A 20,598-nucleotide genomic window follows, 5' to 3' on the forward strand; every position below is an offset into this window, starting at 1 on the left:
AAACACCTTTGTGGCATGAAATGGAGCAGTTCGAAGCAAGACAACCCAAAGAAGCATCTCCTGCAGCGAAAGGGGAGGCCTTCAAAATCCAGCAGTTGTGTCGAAGGCCTATCCCTCACCATAAGAACTACATCTTCAAGGAGAATCGAGGAGATGTCAATATCCACAAGGATGAAGGCAAAGGTAGTGTGGTCTGTTGAGGGCATAGCTTCATCGACCTTCAAGAAACACACACAAATTGTTATATGCTATTATAGACAGTCCTTAAATCGTCAACTTTAGATATCACATCAAAGGCCCATCCCTACCATAAATGTTTGAAAACCTCCTTACTAGCATTATTGTGCATTTTCATTACACCTCTTACCAATAAACCTAATTATATAATATTGTAATTAAAAAAGCCATGAAAAATAAGAGAATTGATAGGGTTAGTTGTTTTCGTTAAAAAACATTTAAGTCCTAACTAAAGGGGAAAAGTATGCTAAAGGTTGGAAGAAATTGTAATTCTAATTTATGCTTGTGTTTCTTCTAAAAGAAGTGGATTATCAATCTAACGGTTTGACTATGATCAATTATATCAATTGTTGTAAATAATAATTGAGTATCTGGTTCTTGTGCTTCTAAGATGTAGGTTAACATCTATAGTGAGCTATCTAATAGAATTTAACCTTTTTAGTTAATTACAAATATACCAATGTTCTTAATGTAAGAGCCTTGCAATACTTTATACAATAACAAAAAAATTATTCATTAAGACTTTGAATAAACTATTATTGTTATTATCATATCAATGGATAGGTCCTTTTGATATCATTGTTGCAACTGGGCAAAAGCATGAAGCTGTGTTGCACTAGGAGCTAACTGGGGGTAGTCCGGCTAAACTACCATCATGCCTCATGGCGCCCCATGTCATTGGCATGGTGCCAAGAGTTTGGCTAGACTTTTGGCGCCATTTAGGCGTTTTTTGTGAGCGCTTGAGCTTAGAATTTTTCAAAAAAATTTAAAATAGTTTGGCCAAACTCAGTTTGACCGGACTCCCCTATGCGGTAGGTGATGTGACAGCCAAATCACCTATTTTGTTTGTATTTCTGAAACATTTCACTCCTGCTCATTAAAAATACCCTTTTGTAGAGCTCAAAGTCACGAATGTAGACATACATTTTTTAGTATGTTGATTAATTTTAATATCTTTTATTAATTAAACATTGTGAGTAGGTTTTTTAAGTTAAAAAAGAAGTTGATTAGAAATTAAAAAAATAAAATTAAAAGATATAAAAAAATAAAAAAATATATTTTTCACTAGATGAGAGAATCTTCTCCAAAAAGGTATAATTTCTTTTTTGATAATCATAAATTTAATAGACAAAAGGTGATGTCGAATGAAAAATACCAAATTCAGCTATGTTGGACTTAAAAATATTATTACGAGAAAAATATACATCAAAATTTAATTTTTTTTTAACACTGCATATATATGTCTTCTATTTGGAAAATTAAAATCAGCAAAAAATAAGTTTGTTTTCATTTTGTTTGGTTTAGTTGCTTTTCTTTTATGTTGGTTAGTAAACTTAATTCAAGAGGAGAAAACTTAGAATACCTAGCAGCATTCGGTATAAATAGCAAGAAATAGCTAGAAGAATAAACAATGTTTTTGGTTTGCACTTATAGGTAATGTTGTCATGATTGAGCTCTCACATCTATCACCTAACTAAGTTGTAACTACGACATTTGTGGCATTGTACCTATAAACCGCAGGAGAGTAATAAGAGACAATGCAGTGTTAAAATCTAAGGGGTGAAAAAGTCCCCCTTGGATCAATAATCTAATATGATAATTTTTAATGAATTTAGATCGGCTAGTGAAATTTTAGAAAACCCCAACATGGATTAGATCTATGTTATTATTCAAATTTATTCCTAATTGGATGTTATCATCCTTTTTTTGATACACGAGTAAGGGTGACGTGATCATAGAACTAGGACCTAGATGGAATTAGATAAACAAGCAAGGGGCCACAATGAATCTTTTTGTTTTATGAGCTTCCCAACGTGTGTAGCAACTATAGAGAAACTATCTAGGACAATGACCCTAGAAAGGGTTGTGTACTCACCATGTAGATTATACCAAACCTAGTTAGAAAACATAACTACATAGGCCTTGATCTCGTTCGAAACTGGTGTATGTAGGCAGTCTAGAGATGAGCATGCAACCAAGGATGGGGCATTAGGAAAGTGATGTGTTAATAAAGGTTAAAATAAATCAAGATAATTCATTTGAGGGAAGGGATGAGAATAAAAATATCTAATATAAAGTTAAGATAATATTCATTGTATACTAGAAAGGAATCCCAAATGGATTCGCTTGACTCATTGAGGCTTTAGGTTGAATTATATTCTATTTATATATACTCCTATAGACGATGACCTTTGTACACTTCCATTAGGGACTATAGTCTCTAGGAGCTTAGGGTGACAAGTTGTCCTTAAGTTTAAGTCTCTGGCCATAATATTTTGTTTCCTATCTTGTGTGATGGATGAATGCCCATCTTGTTTGATAGATGAATACCTAACCCTTTGGAGGGATAAATGCCTATCTTATTTGAAGGATAGATGAATTACTAAGCATATAAATGAATGAACACTAAAAAACTTAAAAGAGAAATTTATAGCACACACAAAAATTATTGATATTTTAGAGAATTTTGGAATGGTTTTTACAATTTATATTGCCTATAATAAAAGAATAAGTAAGGTCTTGAGTAACAAATTCAACATTATACAGTATTCAAGAGCTCTTCTCAGACGGTTGGGCAAGATCTTCCCATCAATGGCTCTAAAGAGCCTGTGGTGGATTCTGCTAGATCTGTCCCCTTGGTCCCTAGGACGGGATCTGATACTCCTTCAGTGGATGTTGCTGATGGTGCTGTACCTTTTGCTGATGTTTCAAATGGTGTTCCTAATATGATTCCTTCTGAGCCATCTGGTGGCTTTGATATTTTACAGATTGCTGGTTCTGCCCTTGCAGTTGCGTGTGATAGGATTCTGGATGGTACGTCTGTTGGTGCTGCCCATATACCTGTTTTTGTTTCTGGTTCTGTTTCGGCTTCTGATGCATATGCTGGAGCTGTCCCTTTGTCCTTTTCTTCTTCTAGGGATGTGCCTGGCCCTGGCTCTGTTGGCTCTTTGATGTTTGCTGGCCCCTCCTTGGGCGTTGGTTTCCTGCGTTGGATTCGCTGGAGTGGCAAGATGAGGCTACTAAGGTTGAAGAAGGCTAGATTTCAATTAAAAACAAACATTCTAAAATGTTTTAGCCCTCTTTTGACATGATCCTTAGATCCCAAAAGAAGGGATCCAAACGGAAATCCTAGTTTGTTTCTCCTTTTGGATTTTGGATTGTCTCCATATTTCCCATGTGTTTTTTTGTCAGGCAACTTTTCTTTTTGGAGGGGTCAGTCTTTTTTGATCCCCTTTCTTGGCTGTGCTCTATCTCGTCTTAGCTCTGTTTCGTTTAGTGTTTTTTCTTGAATATTTTTAGATATGGGTTTCAGGTTCCCCCTAATTAACCTGCTTTGTATAGGGTTTCAGGTCCATTCAAAATCTGTTTTCCCTTATTCAAAAACAAATTCAGTAGAAACTAGATTTATTTTGTTTCAATAGTTTATTTTCATCATATTTGTATTTTGGAGGTCATGGTTGTATGTTTTAAACTATTGTAGGATGCCTTTCTTAATGTCATTTCACAAATTGGCTAGATCTTGTATGCCTAATGTTTTGTTATGATATAGTTTGTTACTTTCAAAATGGTTAAATGTGCAACCAAGTAAGATTAATATTATAGTTAAGAAAATGATTGAAGGTTATATACTAAATATTAAATAAAGTATTAGTATTATTATTTTTTAATTATATTATTTGTAAGTTGTAATATAATGTTCTGTGTGTAATTGTAAATTTATATATATTTAAAATAAAAGTAGAATAATAAAATAATAATTTATACACTGACTATTTTTAAAATTTACATACAAAACAAAATAATGAATTTATTTTTACACCAAAAAGTAAGTTTGTAAATTGACATATACAAAACTAAAAAATATTCAAGATAATATTAATTTTAAGAGGTAAAAATTTCTTAAGTTTTTTAATTTATTTTTCTTTTGAAAAATATTTTAAATTAATATATATTTATACAAGAAATAATTATAACATTAGAAATGTCTTTGGACATGTAGTGTCGCGGTTAAAACAATTCGTTGGTGAAGCGATCACCAAGGTTCAAACCCATGCTGGGCCATTGTGCTCGTAGGCCTTGTGTCTTCACTGGGTCGTTATGCTCGCTGGTTTGAAGAAGTGAAGTGTGGAGATGAGGTCCCCTGGTTGTGGCCTCATCGGTTCATAGCTCTGGGTCAAAAGCGTTTCACGTGGAGCCGGAGGGCGTGTCATGCCAGCATCTTCGGTCACATTAAAAAGTTTACCAGACATTATTTAAAAAAAATAAAATTATAACATTAGAAACATCTTATTTTTTCCAATAAATATTTCTTCATAAGAGAGACATATTATAAGATAAATAATATATTATATTTGGGTCACACCCCTTGTCAAAAGGTTGTTCAATAATTTATACAAATTCATAATATTGATAGTGTTGTCCTTTAAGAATGAAAAAAAATGGAATAAATAATAGGCACTTTAATGCTCTAGTATGGTAGCTAGTGGCAATGTGTTGGAACTCAGGGTTTTACAAGAGGGTTAGCTTGCCCATGGGACCCTTGTTGACTTACACTTTTTTATTTATTAGTGAGTAAGCACTCTATATCATTGACGGTACTATTTTGATAGTGTTGTCCTTTAAGAATGAAAATAAATGGAATAAATAATAGGCACTTTAATGCTCTAGTATGGTAGCTAGTGTCAATGTGTTGGAACTCAGAGTTTTACAAGAGGGTTAGCTTGCCCATGGGACCCTTGTTGACTTACACTTTTTTATTTATTAGTGAGTAAGCACTCTATATCATTAACAGGTACTATTTTGATTTGAATAGTTAGTCCTATTTTGTTATCAAATGTTTATGCTCCTATTGATTATTAAAGCAAGGTCTTCATGTGGTTGTACATTCATTCTTTTCTTATGTTCCTTGGATATTGGTTAAGGACTTTAATTCTATCCTTACTTTTGATGAGAAACTTGGGGTCTTGAATTGCATAGACTCTCCTTTAGTCATGTTTCAAGATAATATATCTTTTATTAATGTTGTGGATATTAAATTATGTTGCGGACTTTTCACTTGAAATAATAAGATGTGGTCCCGTTTCTATTTCTGAGTGGAAAAACATGCTTTTATTATCTTATTTCTAGATTAGGGATAATTGGATTACTTCTAAAAACCATCAAGTTTTCTTATCATTAAGAAGCACTCATTCAATTTTAAGTTATTGTGCCTTCAAAATCAAATTATATGTTAGAATATGGTAGTTGATGGTTGAAGTTTAAGCCCTCCTTTGGTATTGCTATGTATTTTTTTAAAGTGTTTAATTTGTTAAGTTCAAGTATAAACAATAGAACAGATTTGATTTTGGTAATATTTTTTAGCAGATAGAAAAGATATAGGAAAGATTGAATGATAAGGGAATAAATTTTGGAGGAACTTCCTTTCTTTCCAAAGATTTTCATGAATGAGATCTTCAAAAGGAACATTTTAAGAAGTAGAAAACGATAATTAATTGGCCTCAAGAGGGGGGTCAAAATATTTAATTTTTTCGTATAATTTAGTTAAAGGAAGGTGAGGTTGTAATTTTTTAAATCTATTTCATCCTCTCAAGGAATTCAACTATCTCCATTCAAGAGATTAACAAAGGATATTTTTATCATTTCTCTTCTTCATTTAAGTAAAGTAGTTTTGCAGTAGTGGAGGAGGAATAAGTTGTTTTAGGTTGCATACCTTCTTTGGTTACTTGAAAAATTAATGGTCTTCTTATGAGACTTGACACTCTTGCAAAAATATAAAAAAGAACATTTTCCACATCGAGAAAGGCAAGTTTTTAGGCCTTAACAAATATCTCTATTAAGTTTTTTTTTTTCGATATTTTTGGTACATTTGAAAGGATGATATTTTAGAAGTTGTACATGAATCTTGTAATGATAAGTAGATTCTTAAGGAAGTCAATGTTGCATTTCTAGGTTTTGATTCCAAAGAAAGTAGGGGCCAAATCTTTTGATTTATTTCATCTTATTACTCCTACAATGTCTCTTACAAGATCATTATAAAACTCATTGTTGACAATCTCAAACAAATTTTTGATTCTTTGATTTTGTTTGAGTAGTTGGGATCTATGAAGGGGCAAGGGTGTTTTAAAGATAAATCTATGTTTATCAAACTAGACATGTACAAGGATTATGATAGGGACAAATGACATGTCCTTGAAATTTTTTAATCTACATTTAATTTTTTTATAAGATAGATAATTTAAGTGGACCATGAGTTGTGTAGCATCTTCTTTTACCTCTATTCTCATTAGTGGAATGCCATCTCTCCTTTTTAAGCTTCAAAAGAGCCATGACAATGTGATCACCTTTACCCATATCTTTTCATTCTTATGTTTGACTGTTTGAGACAATTCCATAATCACTAGAGTTAATATAAGTATTTAGGGTTAGAAAGTGTTTAGGTATTTTGATTCTCATTCTCATCTTCATTTAGTGAATTATATTGCTTTAATACCTTTGTTTGTAAAATCCAAGAGGCTTAGTGTTGGGAGTGCTTTAGATGTACTTTTGGTGGTTTCTAGTTAGAAGATTAATGAGGATAAGTCAAATATTTCTTGTTTAACACTCCTTTGGTCATTTAATAGAGAATTTTTCTTATTTTATTATTCAAACTAGAAAAGATTCCTTTGGATTATCTTGGTATTATCTTGTTAGTGGTCTTCCTAATCAACTTCAATGAAAGATAATTGTTGACAAGTTTAGAATGTTGGTTTCTCACTAGATTTTTTTGATGGTTCTCTTTTGTTGAGCATCTCACCATTTTAAAAATTAGTGTTGCAAGATATTCTTGTTTATATATTTTTGTTGCTTTCTACTCCTAAAAGTTTTCTAAAGGATTTTGATTCTCTTTCTAAGAAATTCCTTCGGATGGAGAATTTGAACTTAAAAAATGGATTCTTATTAGAGTTGAGATTGAGTTTGTAAGCCTAGAAAAATGCTGGTATTGGTCTTAGTCATTTCAAGTTGAATAGTTGATGCTTGACTATAAAACTTTATTGGAGATGGTGTAAGTCACAAGATCAATTATCAACCAAGCATTTAAATTATAAATATTTATAAGGTGTTATTGATATTGAGGTTTTGAGAATAGGTTTGATTAGAAAAGGCACTATGCTTTGGTATACTATTAAGAAGGGTGCATCACTTGTTAAGAAAGACCTGTTAGAGATTGTAAATTTTAGCCATGATGCTATTTTTGGGACCAATTCATGGTATTGTAAGCTCTCAATTCTCACCTCCCTTGTCCATTAGCTCATTAAGGTAAAATCTTTTTGGATACTAGATAGTCTAAAGTTTTAGACTTAAAAATTTATAAAATTTATCACTTGGTGGGAAATTTTTTTATTTATCATTGGGAGGATTTGAGTTATTGGAATTTAAGGGGGATATGCATATGATTGGATGACCCTATCCTCTATTCTAGTGAATTGGCCATGTTTTCTTTGGAGGAGGTTAATGTTATTCTTTGGGGCTATGATATTCAAGGGTTTTATTTAGTTTCTTGTGAGTATTAGATCTCAAAATATTAAAAAGTTAAGCATAGGTATTTTATTTGGTAGATTAGGATTTGGAATGATTATTATTTGCCTAAATATAATTTCTTTCTCCCACTACTCTGCCAAAATAAATGTCCTACCTAGGACAACATAAAAAATAAAGGATTCTATGTCCCTCTAAATGTGTTCTCCATGGGTTTAACGATGAGTGTCAAGGCTCATCTGTTTTTTAGTGCTCACTTTTTAAGGGTCTTTGGAGGCAATGATGGCACATTTGGAACCAATGTATAGGTTATTTTACTTCTCTATTTGATTTTTTTGGTAGGTTTATAATGTCCTCCTACTTCTATCTCTTTACTTTTGGTGTTTTGAGATATTGGTCTTGTCCTTATTCTTTGATAGATTCAGTTCAAAAGAAATCATCAAATCTTCCAAGGTTATTAAATTTTTACTGTGTATGTATAGAAAAAGATTTTGGACTTAATAAAGGAAACTTTGGTGGCAAAGTATTCTATGAGTAAAGTCTTAACTCCTTGTGATGTTCATATTTTGAGGTGATTAGATTTGGATCATTTGGTTGTCAATGTGCATTTTGGCTCTAGGATCAAGCCTTTTAATAAGGTGAATAGATTACGTATGTGGTCTCCTATTGTGCCAATCTAGGTGTAGTAGAGATTGGTGGAGTTGGGTAGGATAAGATTTTGCACTAAGAATTAGATGGAGGCATGGGCCAAAATGCACTAATAATTAGATGGAGGCTTGGGCCATCCTTGTGGGTCTAGAAGAACACTATGAGATGGGTTGAAAGAATAAAAAATATAAGACGAATTATGATTTTGGTCTCTTTTTTGAATAATAAGAGATTTCACGAGTCTTCTTGGAGATTGGCATCTTATGTTAGCAAATTGTTTGACCCTACAGATCTTTGAATGTTACTTATGACTAGAAGGTCTCAAATTGAGAGACCCTATCTTCTCAATATTCACCATTTGTTTAACTCCTCCATAACGATTCGACTTGCTTTGATTATTTTGATATTTTTTCTAAAAAAATTATATATTTTTGTTGGTTTCACAGACTTATTTAATTCTTGTAGAAGTGGTGGGTTTGTGAAAAACCTCATATTTTGATAGGTACAGGCCAATCTCCACACAAAATGGCACTCCAAAAAATATATCAGATCTGTAAAATACAGCAGTTTTTTGTCAGATTTTTTGTGGTTTAACAACAATAAAGATGTAAAGCATGAAGATTTAACTCCTAAAAGTTTAAAAAAACTCCATTATATAAACTGTAGACATGCTTCCTATTATAATAGGAGAAGATTTAAAAACTGAAAATTGCACGGTGCCGTGCATTTGAAAACGGACATAGTTCATCGAACGTGCCTCCTCCATTAATTAATTCAATACTGATACTTTCAAATCTGGAAGACACGTTAAAATGCAATTAGCCCGAAGAATATACGTTAAAGAATTGTTCATCCTCCACTATAAGAACACGTTTCATACCCAGAAATTTTTTAAAATGAGGAGGACGTGCGGTGCTCTGTAGGCGAGATTGTTTTTGCACGAGGAGGGATTCTTTTGCCTTCCCAATTGCCGTTTGATAAAAAAAGTTATTTGCTGGCAAGGCAGATGATCAATTTTTCATATTTCTTATAGGCTGCATTATGATTTCATACTGTTTTCCTCCGGATTTTTAGTGAGTCTTCATTTGAAGAATCCCGTAACGTTGTATTCAGCCACATACATTTTGGAGTCAATTTGTTGAGATTCGAGCTCCAAACGTGAAAACTGACAGCCCACTCAACTTTTTTCTGTTGCATTTGATATCGATTTCGATCTCGAGGATATCTGGAATCTAGACAAGTATAATCTGAGTAAACTTGACAGAAGAAAAATAAACAAGTTTCATTTGACCTCTACGTTTATATTGTCGAGTTCATTATATTAAAAAAAACAACACATTTCCACAAACTTTGGCGTAATAATGCACAAGTCTTTCTTCACTATTTTGGATCGTTATATTAGCATATATTGTGAGAATGGAGAAACAGTATTTTTTTGATCAATAAAAGCAGTCGCGAATTATATTGATTTTAGATAAAAACAATATATACATACATAAAAGATGGAAGGATCATAAATCAGATATATGAATGAAGAAACAATATTATTCGGTGTTGTCTTTCCTTTTGTGTGTATATGGATCTCTCAAAGAAGAAGATTGAAAAGCAGTAGGTGTAGTCCCATGAGAATGTAAAAAGTATGAGGTGAAGGTGGAAGCAATGGAGGAAGATGGTTCTGATAAAATGCCAGAAGAGGAAAAAAAGAAAACTAAATAGTCCCACCATGCGAGTAGGGGCTCACATCTTTTATACCTAGTGAATTTAATGTACGAACATCCTAAGTCATTATGAATGGAATGGACCACATTACTTTGAGGAGAATGTGCACTTGTAGCCATAGCACGTTTCATTTGTAGTCGTAGGATTTACATCAAAAGAAAGAGTGAGAATCGATTTAATATAGTAATAGAGAATTGTGATAGAAGATGAGGCTATTCAAAATAATAAGAGATCTCACAATATTCTATCATCTTATGAATGAATTTAAATATAATTAATAAAGTTGTGGAGTGTTGTTTGAAGAAACCTTCCAAAAATAGAAAGTGAGTCATATAATTGCATGTTGTACACATGACATATGGTCAAAAATAGAAAGTGTGACTTATATAACTACATGTGGTACGCTCAAGTTTGAATATATTTTGGGTTCATTCACTTGTATTGTGAGATTGAACTAAAGATTTTTCAAGCATCATATGAATGGATCAAATCAATCTTATGCCACTCAAAACTAGATCGTGGGTCTAAAATGATATTCTTGAGGCATGGAGTGAATGTAAAGAAGTAAACATGGGATTTGACAAACGCATGGGTATAAGAATATATAGAATAAAATAGGTACAAGAATAAAACCTAACATAAGTATACTATTTGTTATATATTTTTGCATTTAAGACATTCCACTCTTTTAAACACAAACTTAAAATGATAGAACATAATTTCACCATCACAATACAATGAAATAATTTTTAATAATAAATAATAATATAAATACAAGAAGACTAACTCAAAATGATAGAACATAATTTCACCATCACAATACAAAAATATTTATAATTTAATAAATAATAATATTATATACATCTTTTAAAATCAAATAATACCTTTTTAATTCTATTTATAAATTACCAAAATCAATCTGAATATAATATGAAATCTCTAGAGCAAATATTATGTTATAGAAGAATCCAATTGCACAAATAATTTTTTAATTAACAATAAATATCCAGATGAGTCAAAATACATATTTATAATTTTTGGTCAATTCAATGGCCAGCTACAGTTTGGCTTCTTTCTTTTAATAAACCTCTTCTTGATTAGGATATTTTATTTCATGTTCTTTAATGCTGAATGGGCAGTTCCATACCTGAGATCCAGTGAGTTGAACGTGCAACCTTTTCTGAACAACCTTGTTTAATACTGTACACCTGTTAACGTTCAAAAGATGCTTACTTATCTGTATTAATAATTGTCTGCAAAACTGGTATACTTATAATAATAGGCCATACCTTCAACGATTTCATATAAACAAAATAAAGATGGTTGACTTCCCTACATGATCCTGCCATAAAGACAGCAGATTTGGAACCAGTCTGTTGAGATTTTAACTTATCACTAGTGAGGTAATCACTTTACAGTAGAAGAAGAAAAAAACACTAGTGAGGTTATCAGTTGACAGAACGCTTGGCCTCAGTTGCTATAAATAGACATTTGCATTTTCCCAAATGTCATCATTTTGTGTCCCAAATGTCATCATTTTGTTCAGATCATTATAGTGTTGAGTTCACTATAGGATTGAACTCATTATAGTGCCTTTATATTGTTGAAACTTGAGTTCATTAGATTGCTAATAGATTAGTATCAAACATGGTGAAGAGACGGCATGCTTTGATGCTGCCCTACCCTGCTCAAGGTCACGTTAAGCCCATGATGCAGCTCTCCAAGATTTTGGCTGCCCGAGGTTATTATATTACTTTTGTTAATACTGATTATATACATGACAGAATGGTGAAATCTGGATCTGCCCATTCTGGTGTGGATTTCAGATTTGAAACCATTTCAGATGAGCTACCTCCAGAGCATGGGCGCACCCATCAAATTGATGAGCTCTCTGAATCCTTGGTAGACAATGGCCCAGCACAGTTGGAGAATCTTGTGGAGAAGTTGAAGGCCTTACCAGATCTTCCTCCCTTTACTTGCATTGTTTATGATGGTTGTATGTCATGGGCTCAGAAAACAGCCACGAGGCTTGATATTCCTGGAGTTTCCTTCTGGACACCTAGTGCTTGTGGTTTCTACATTTACTTGTCATGGCCTCTTCTTAAGGAAATGGGATATATTCCTCTTAAAGGTATTTTTCCTATTGTTATTTCTAGGGTAATAGATATTCTTCTTCTTCTTTCTTTTTTTTTCAATGGGTGAATGGTTAGGATTTTTAACTTGGTTTGTTTAAATGGGTGAATGGTTGGCATTTTTAATTTGTTTTTTGTCAATGGGTGAATTGTTGAGATTTTTAACTGGTTGGATTCAAGTTAAGTGAGGTCATAAATAGGGATTTCTTCATAGAATGAAGACAACATTAATGTAAGAGTCCAAATCCATGAGTTCAGTAGTCCAGTGCATTAATGTAAGAGTCCAAATCCATGAGTTCAGTAGTCCAGTTCATTAATGTAAGAGTCCAAATCCATGAGTTCAGTAGTCCAGTGGTTTAAGTCTGTGAGTTCAGTAGTCCAACAAAGTTGAAAGCCTGTGAATCGTTATTTTTCAATGGATGAATGGTTGGGATTTTTAACTGGTTCGAATCAGTAAGTATCTCATCTTGATATATATTCTCAGCATTGATGTAACAGTCCAAATCTATGAGCTCAACAGCAGTCGAAATTTGTGAACTAAGCAGTCCAGTAAAGTTGAAAGCTCACGAGTTCAGCTGCTCAGAAAGGGTTTGAATCAAGAAGTTTGAACGATTGAAACCCATAAGCTCAATAACTCGACATAGACTCGAAAACCATAAATGCAACTTTCTGTTTATATTGTGAAACAAACAGTATTAAGCATATGTCTGTTCTAGTATATCAAATCAAGTGGAACTTTTTACCATCTTATAATAGTTTTTAGAGGATGTGAACATTATATGAACATAAATTTGGAAGAAAGTTCATTGCAAAATTACATAGTTCAAATTTCATATCCTAATACTTAGGGCAGTGTTTGCCGATCTTCAACTTCTCCATGATTTTTTTGTCTTGTATGTTTGGACTGCATTTGCTGATTTCAATAGGCGATAGTTGAAGTGATATATGATTAGAGTGCCATTTGATTGGCGATATTAATTTTCACGTGGAAAAAGGTGAGGTTCCTTGTGGAATTCTTTCTTCTAATAAACCTCAACCTCATTAAGATTTCGATAATTTAAATTAAGTCATTGATAAATCATTTGCTCTATTATGTCACATTGTTCCAATTTAAAACAAGTTAATCTCATTTTAATTTCTGACATTTTCACATTCACAAACAATGATCGTAGGTGGTTTTAAGAAAATATAGTATTTGAGGTCTGAAATAATATTTTGATTCGTTTATTTGAAATCGCATTGATTTCTCCAATGAAATCTATTACACATTTTAAGTTTTGATTTTTCAGATGACTCATCTGAAACCTAGTTACCAGAAACGCGACCGGAGACTTCTGTTTCGTGTTTTCCCATTGCGGACGGCCGTTTCAGCTGTGATTTTCGTTTTTCTAGCAGTTGCGTTAAAATTTAAATAAAAACAAAGATATTTTTATCTTTTCTTCAACTTAGAGATGGAGTTTACGTTAGTTTATAAATGCCAATAAAACTCAAGCTGGAGTTTACATTAATTTGCAAATTTTGTAAGCCAGAGTTAAGTATCACACAAATTTATTTTTGTCCTTCTAGTTTTATTATACTTATTGTGTGAAATGTTTTTAACAAATTATTTTAAAATGAAAGAATGAAATCAAAGAATGTTTAAATTTTTTATAGAGATATGTGTTTTTTATTTTTTATTTTTAAAATTAATTTTATTATATATATATATATAATCCGTTTCTTATACGCAACCTTTTAAACTTCCATTTTTCATCACGTTGCCATTGCGGTTGCGTTTCTCATTTCTCGTTTCTGATAACATAGGTCTGAAATCACATTGACTTTTCAATAGAACCCATTTATTAATATCATTTAAAATGATTCACCTAAACAAAAAGATTAGAATGTGTTATTAAACAGAAATATATTTGATACAAAAATTTCACATAAGAAAATATCTCAGTATTCTTGTATTTATGCATAAAGTTTATTTACATGTATAAGTACACAAATATCCATTTTTTCAAATCTATGGTATTTTATGTGCAGATAAGAGCTATCTTACAAATGGGTATATGGAAGAAGAGATCAGCTGCATTCCTGGGATGCCACCCTTTCGCATGAAAGATGTGCCAAATTTCTGTCACGATGCAACAAATTACATGTTCAAATTCGTGGAAACCCAAGGCCAAGCTGCATTTTCAGCTGATTCCATAATACTCAACACATTTGATGAACTAGAGGGTCCAGTAATGAAAGAACTCCAGGAAAGACTTCCTGTGTATAGTATAGGTCCTCTTCTGCTAGAGCAAAAGAATGGGTTTTCTGACAGCTCTGCAAATATATGGGCAGCAGAACCCAGTTGCTTACAATGGCTGGATGAGCAGGAGCCGGGATCTGTTGTTTATGTGTGCTTTGGAAGCATAACTGTTATGTCTGATGAGGAGCTTGTTGAGTTTGCATGGGGTCTAGAGGCAAGTAAGCAATCCTTTTTGTGGGTAATTCGTCCTGACATCAGCCATGGAGCTTCTGCTAAGCTACCTGTGGAATTTGTGGAGAAAGTGAAAGGGCGAGGTTTCTTTGTAAGTTGGGCACCTCAAATGGAAGTGCTTTCCCATCCTTCTGTGGGTGGTTTTTTGACTCACAGTGGGTGGAACTCTACTATTGAAGCCATTTGTGCTGGTGTGCCCATGATCTGTTGGCCTTTCTTTGCAGAACAACAACTTAATAGGACATATGTTAGCCAAGTTTGGAAGATTGGAATGGCAATGAAAGATGTGGTGGAGAGAGGAGAGGTGGAAGAAATGGTAAAGAGATTGATGAGTGGAAAAGAAGGGGAGGAAATGAGGACGAGGATTTGTGAGCTCAGGGACGCTTCCATTAGGGCGATGAAGGAAGGAGGATCATCTTATAATAATTTGGAGAAGCTTTTTGTGGAGATAGAGGAAGAAAACAGATCTTGATAATTGTGTGTTTTTTAAAATTAGGAGATTTGTTTTAGGATTATTATATCTTAAATTTTTTTATTTCAAGTATTCTAAGATAATTATGTAGTTAGTATTGTATTGGATATTTTTCATTTTTTATGCATAAGGTGTATATTATATTCATACATAATTGATGTAAAAAGTCTCTTTCAATAATAATGAATAAATATGATATCTTTTGTGTACCTCACTTATATTTTTCTAAAGATAGGTATGCTAGTTATCGATCAAAGTTGAATTACCAAAGGAAAAAAATAAACTATAAAAAGGAAGAGATTGGGTACTTAGTTTATATTGGTTGTATTTTATAATTTTTTTATATTAGAATTTAGGTTTGAAGGAGGTCGTCCTTTCAAAGAAGTTTATGTTATGCATTTTTATTTATTATCTCAAGTATAACACAATAAAATTATTGCTAGTATAATATATAGACTATAATGATTGAATCAAATAATTTGTTTAGATTTAACAAATAAACTATAAGCATAACATGATTAAACTTTCAATCTTAAGTTGATCATTTTTAAATATTATTTGATTCAATAATTAGAAGCAATTTTTCCCTTTTAAAATTGATGATCACTTATTGTTTTTACACATAATTAAAAGTACTGAGAAATTGGTAAAATTATGTTCTTGAGAAAAAAAATCTACATTCAAAATGCTCATTTATTACTATCAAATATTATTTAAGAAGAGTAACTCTATTTTTAACGACAATCATAAGAAAGAGAATACATATAACTTTCATATATACAAGAAAGAAATCCTATTTTTAATATCAAAAGATGCTATAATTTATAAAAGGAAAGATTATATAGATTAGCAGTTGCACCTTGGTGTGCAATGGGTACACAAAAAATGTGTGGAAGGTATGAATTAGGAAAATAATCAAGCTCCATTACCAACACACTCATATTATGATTGCAACTGGAAGGTTGGTAGAGAGGAAGAGAGATAGGGATAAAAAGAGGGAGAGACAGAGGGAGGAAGAGAGAGGGATAATGAGATAGAAATAGGGGATAAATATAGAGAGGAAGATAAAGATGTAGATATGAATGGAGATGGAGGTGGAGAAGGAGAGAGAGATAACACGAGGGAGGAGTGAGCTTGGTACATAGAGATGGAAGAGATAAATATATAGATGGAGAGAGAGGGAGAGAAAATGCGAAGGGAAATATATAAAGTTAAAGAGAGATAGTAATTGATATACAAAAAGAGAGAGAGAGAGATATAGCACGATAGACAAAGATGGAGACATAATAAGATAGAGATAGAGGGAGAGATGGAAAAACAATTATGGAGAGATGAAGATAGAGAGGAAAGAGATATAGGTATAGAGGTCTAAAAAGAGAGGGGGGGAGAGAGAGGGAGAGAGATGGATGGTTAGGGGAGGCATGTATAGATATAGAGGGAGACAGAGGAAGATAATGTAGAGATGGAGACAAAGGGAGAGAGATAGGTAGAGAGGGAGAGAGAGAGAGGGGGAGAGAAGAATAGAGGGAGGATAACTCTATATATATAAAGGAGGAGAGATAAAGAGAGATAGGGAAAGAGATAGAGAGATATGAAGTGAGATAGAGAGATAGGGAGATAGTATACTCTCTCTCTCTCTCTATTTCTTTGTAACTCTCTTTAGGTCCTAATTATTCCCTCTCTATGTATTAATTATATATTATATTATATTTTTATTTAACAACATGTGTTATATTAAACACAATGTATGATTGTAATAGTAAATATAATTCAAATATAGATTCTATATATATAAAAAGTTAAATATTACACATATAATATATCTAGCATAAATAACATATAATACTCAATAAATCTAAATTTAATAAATAACATTATAAAAAATATGATATATTTAAAAAAAATTAAATTCTCAATAAAGGCATGATAATAAATGGAAATAGATAAATGTACAATGTGTGTGTGTGTGTGTGTGAGAGAGAGAGAGAGAGAGAGAGAGAGAGAGAGAGAGAGAGAGAGAGAGAGAGAGAGAGAGAGAGAGAGAGAGAGCCCAAGCGATGGGGTGGGGGGGGGGTGCTAACAGTTAAAGTGACATGCTTATGATTCCACATTTTTCATGCATGTCTACCAAGGCAATTGTATTGATATATGTTGTATCATATTCTAAAGCTCTCATTTTGGCATAAAAAAGGAAAAATAAAGCAAAGGCTATATAGACTGTCTTTATATATGTCGATAGCATTTTCTTACAAGTTTATAAGGATTTTTCAACAAATCTATTTTGTACTTTTTTTTGTAAACATAGCAATCCATGAGATGAAATAGATTAAGGGAAATATAGAGAGAGAGACGAATAGGGAAAGAAATAGAGAGATAGGAAGAGAGAGGTAGAGAAATATATGGATACAAAGAGAAAGAGGCATGAGATAGAAATAGAAAGAGTGAGAGAGAATGAAGGTGACAGAGACAAGTAATAGATAGAGGCATAGAGAGATATATAGGGAGATTGAGATATAGATAAAGATAAGATGTAGAGATAGGAAGGGAGAAATGAGGAGTGTGTGTTGACAATATGATGGAACTATACATATCCGGTCAACTACTTAGAGTGGGGGGGGGGGGGGGGGGTGAAATAGTAGATAGAAAATAAACTAAACTTTCACCAAAACAAACTTTCAACTCTGAATCAACTCATAAAGTATATCTATTGAGACACTCAGACAGATCTGCAACTGCACTGTTAAACTTTACCGTTTGTCCTAATACTTAGTGACACAATGCAACAAATCTTGAAGCTTAAATACCATTTGACAAAACCTTAAATCACTTTATTAATACTAGTAAAAACATGTTTTAGATCATTTTTGATCATTCAAATGTATTTATGCAGATTTACCAGTTAGTCAAATCAACCATATCAAAAACATATCCACAAAATCATTCACCACTTGACACAATGATTTTTCACGTGGAAACCCAAATGAGAAAAACCATGGTGGGGATGAATACCCACAAGTATTTTGAACTCTTTTGAAGTTCGCTCTGTTAGGAGCCAATCCTTGTTAGAAGCTTATACAATAATGTCTCGTTAGGAACAGATCTGGTTAAGGACCACCTGGTTAAGAGATTGACTACAAATACCCTATTAAAGGTAACCTTAGTGGAGGATTTCAAATCCAAGATAATGGATCACCTGGTTAGAGGATTTCAACAACAAGCCTGTTAAAGCTTACTCCATTAAGGGATTTAACTATTCTAATGGTTAGAGAACAACAAGTTCTTGATTGATATGGAAATAACACTTCCTTTCTTAATTAGATCCTTTATCTCTCCTATCTTCCTTCACAACATTCTGCAGACACACCTCCTGGTTCGACAACAATCACTTCCACACTTAACCAAATTGCCAACACTTCATTAAAACAAATCATCGACCTTATAAGCAAATACATTAGGTCGGTAACACAACACAAACCCTACAAATCTCATAGAGATTACAAACATATCAATTCAATCTTGACCGTTATATTACATGCAATCAACATTACATTCTTCTAGGCATCTTCAATCATTCCTGGATCACTGCACATTGAATTTGTAACTCATCATGTGTTTGTCACTTCATATTATGCATTTGATCATTCCCAAGGTAAACAGTTATCTCTTATGCACCAAATCCATTTCAAAACTCATCACGTGCAACATGCTTACATGACATCTTCATCACCGATCATCATTCAGTCATAGATCATCACAACCAATCTCCAAACTTCATCAGTTAGGGTTCTGCATCTCAACTGGTTAGGGTTACCGATTGATCTTCACTACATCAACACCAGTTGCTTTACTGCATCATTACCGGTAGCATTCTTGCTTCATTACTGGTTGCAATTGACATAAATGACAACACTTTACTTCTCCAATACAATCTTCATGCAATGCCAACATTCTCCCCCTTTGGCATTGATGGCAATATAAATATCAATACTGATTGATTGTCATGATTGAGAGTAAAGCACATACACAGGTATATGAATCCTGATTTATATTTTCGAATCATATTCTGTCCTTCAACTACATCTTCAAATCATCAGCTGGTAACAGGCTATCAATCATATACATTTCTTCTCCCCCTTTGACAACAATGCCAAAGTGAAGGTAAACCTTTCTAGTTCTCATCAATGCTTCACCGATCTGCAATTAGCTACTCCCCCTATGGAGTAGCTCCATTCTTCACCAATCCTTCTTCAAGATTTTCAATAGGCTCTAGGATTGACGGCTTCCCTATCTTCTTATTTGACTTCATGTAGGGGTACAACCCCTAACTTACTCTAAGATATTCAAATGTAGCCTTAGGCAGAGGCTTAGTAAAAATATCTGCTAGCTGTTTTTTAGTGGAAACATGCTCCGTGATACATCCTTGCTTTGAAATTTCTCTCTCAGGAAATGACAATTCAACTCTATATGCTTTGTCCTACCATGCAACACCGACTTCTTTGAAATATTTATAGCACTTGCGTTATCACAAAAAATTCTTACCGGTTCTGATATCTTCAGCTTGAAACCTTCCAATATGTGTTTCATCCAGATTGCTTGGGTACAATTCATGTAAGCTGCAAAACACTCAATTTCTGTTTTTGATTGAGAGATACAACTCTATTTCTTGCTGCTCCAAGATACTAATCTGCCTCCAAGAAAAAATTCTCCTCCAGTTGTACTCTTCCTTTCATCAATATTGCCTGCCCAATTTGCATCGGTATAAACTTTTAAGTCAAAGTTTCTTGCTTATGGATACAATAATCCATAATCTATAGTGCCTTTCAAGTATCTAAAAATTCTTTTGGTTTCAACCATGTGTGACTCCTTCGCGCTTTTCTAAAATCTAGCAATCAATCCTACTACATCAACAATGTCTGCTCTTCTGTGGACAATATAATGTAGCTTACATATCATGGATCTGTATTCCTTTTCATCAACTGGTGTAGAATCATTTTCCTTTGACAATTTATAGCTTGTAACCATTGGTGTTCCAGCTGGTTTACAGTCTCCCATTCCAAAAGTTCTTAACACTTCCTTCACATGCTTGGATTGTGTGATAAAAATACCTTCCTTCATCTGTTGGATTTGCAAACCTATGATTTTTTTTATTTCACCTACCAGTGACATCTAAAACTCATTCTTCATTTCATTAGCAAAATCATGACACATATCATCATTTCCTCCAAAAATGATATCATCAACAAATACCTCACTTACCAGTATCTTATCTCCTTCCGTCTTGATATATATGTTATCTTCACTGGTTCTTTGAAAACCTATCATTACCAAGTGCGAGCGTAATATTCATACCATGCTCTTGGTGCTTGTTTCAATCCATAAAGTGCCTTATATAACTTGCACACTAT

At 33.0% G+C, this 20,598-nt stretch overlaps 1 protein-coding gene across 1 annotated transcript; it reads left to right on the forward strand.

The window, feature by feature from the left end:
- The first annotated feature begins 11,763 nt into the window (after positions 1–11,763).
- Positions 11,764–15,225, forward strand: LOC131049205 (7-deoxyloganetin glucosyltransferase). The gene is made up of 2 exons (XM_057983250.2): positions 11,764–12,250; positions 14,280–15,225. Exons 1-2 carry the CDS (start codon positions 11,767–11,769, stop codon positions 15,191–15,193), a joined length of 1,398 nt encoding a protein of 465 aa, XP_057839233.2. The 5' UTR covers positions 11,764–11,766; the 3' UTR covers positions 15,194–15,225.
- The last annotated feature ends 5,373 nt before the right edge of the window (positions 15,226–20,598 follow it).

The sequence above is a fragment of the Cryptomeria japonica genome, chromosome 5, assembly GCF_030272615.1.
Source record: "Cryptomeria japonica chromosome 5, Sugi_1.0, whole genome shotgun sequence".
Taxonomy (NCBI): domain Eukaryota; kingdom Viridiplantae; phylum Streptophyta; class Pinopsida; order Cupressales; family Cupressaceae; genus Cryptomeria; species Cryptomeria japonica.

Coding starts and splice junctions, on each gene's coding strand:
- LOC131049205 (XM_057983250.2), top strand. CDS start 11,767: ATGGTGAAGAGACGGCATGCTTTGATGCTGCCCTACCCTGCTCAAGGT. Junction 12,251..14,279: donor GGGATATATTCCTCTTAAAG/GTATTTTTCCTA, acceptor TTTTATGTGCAG/ATAAGAGCTATCTTACAAAT.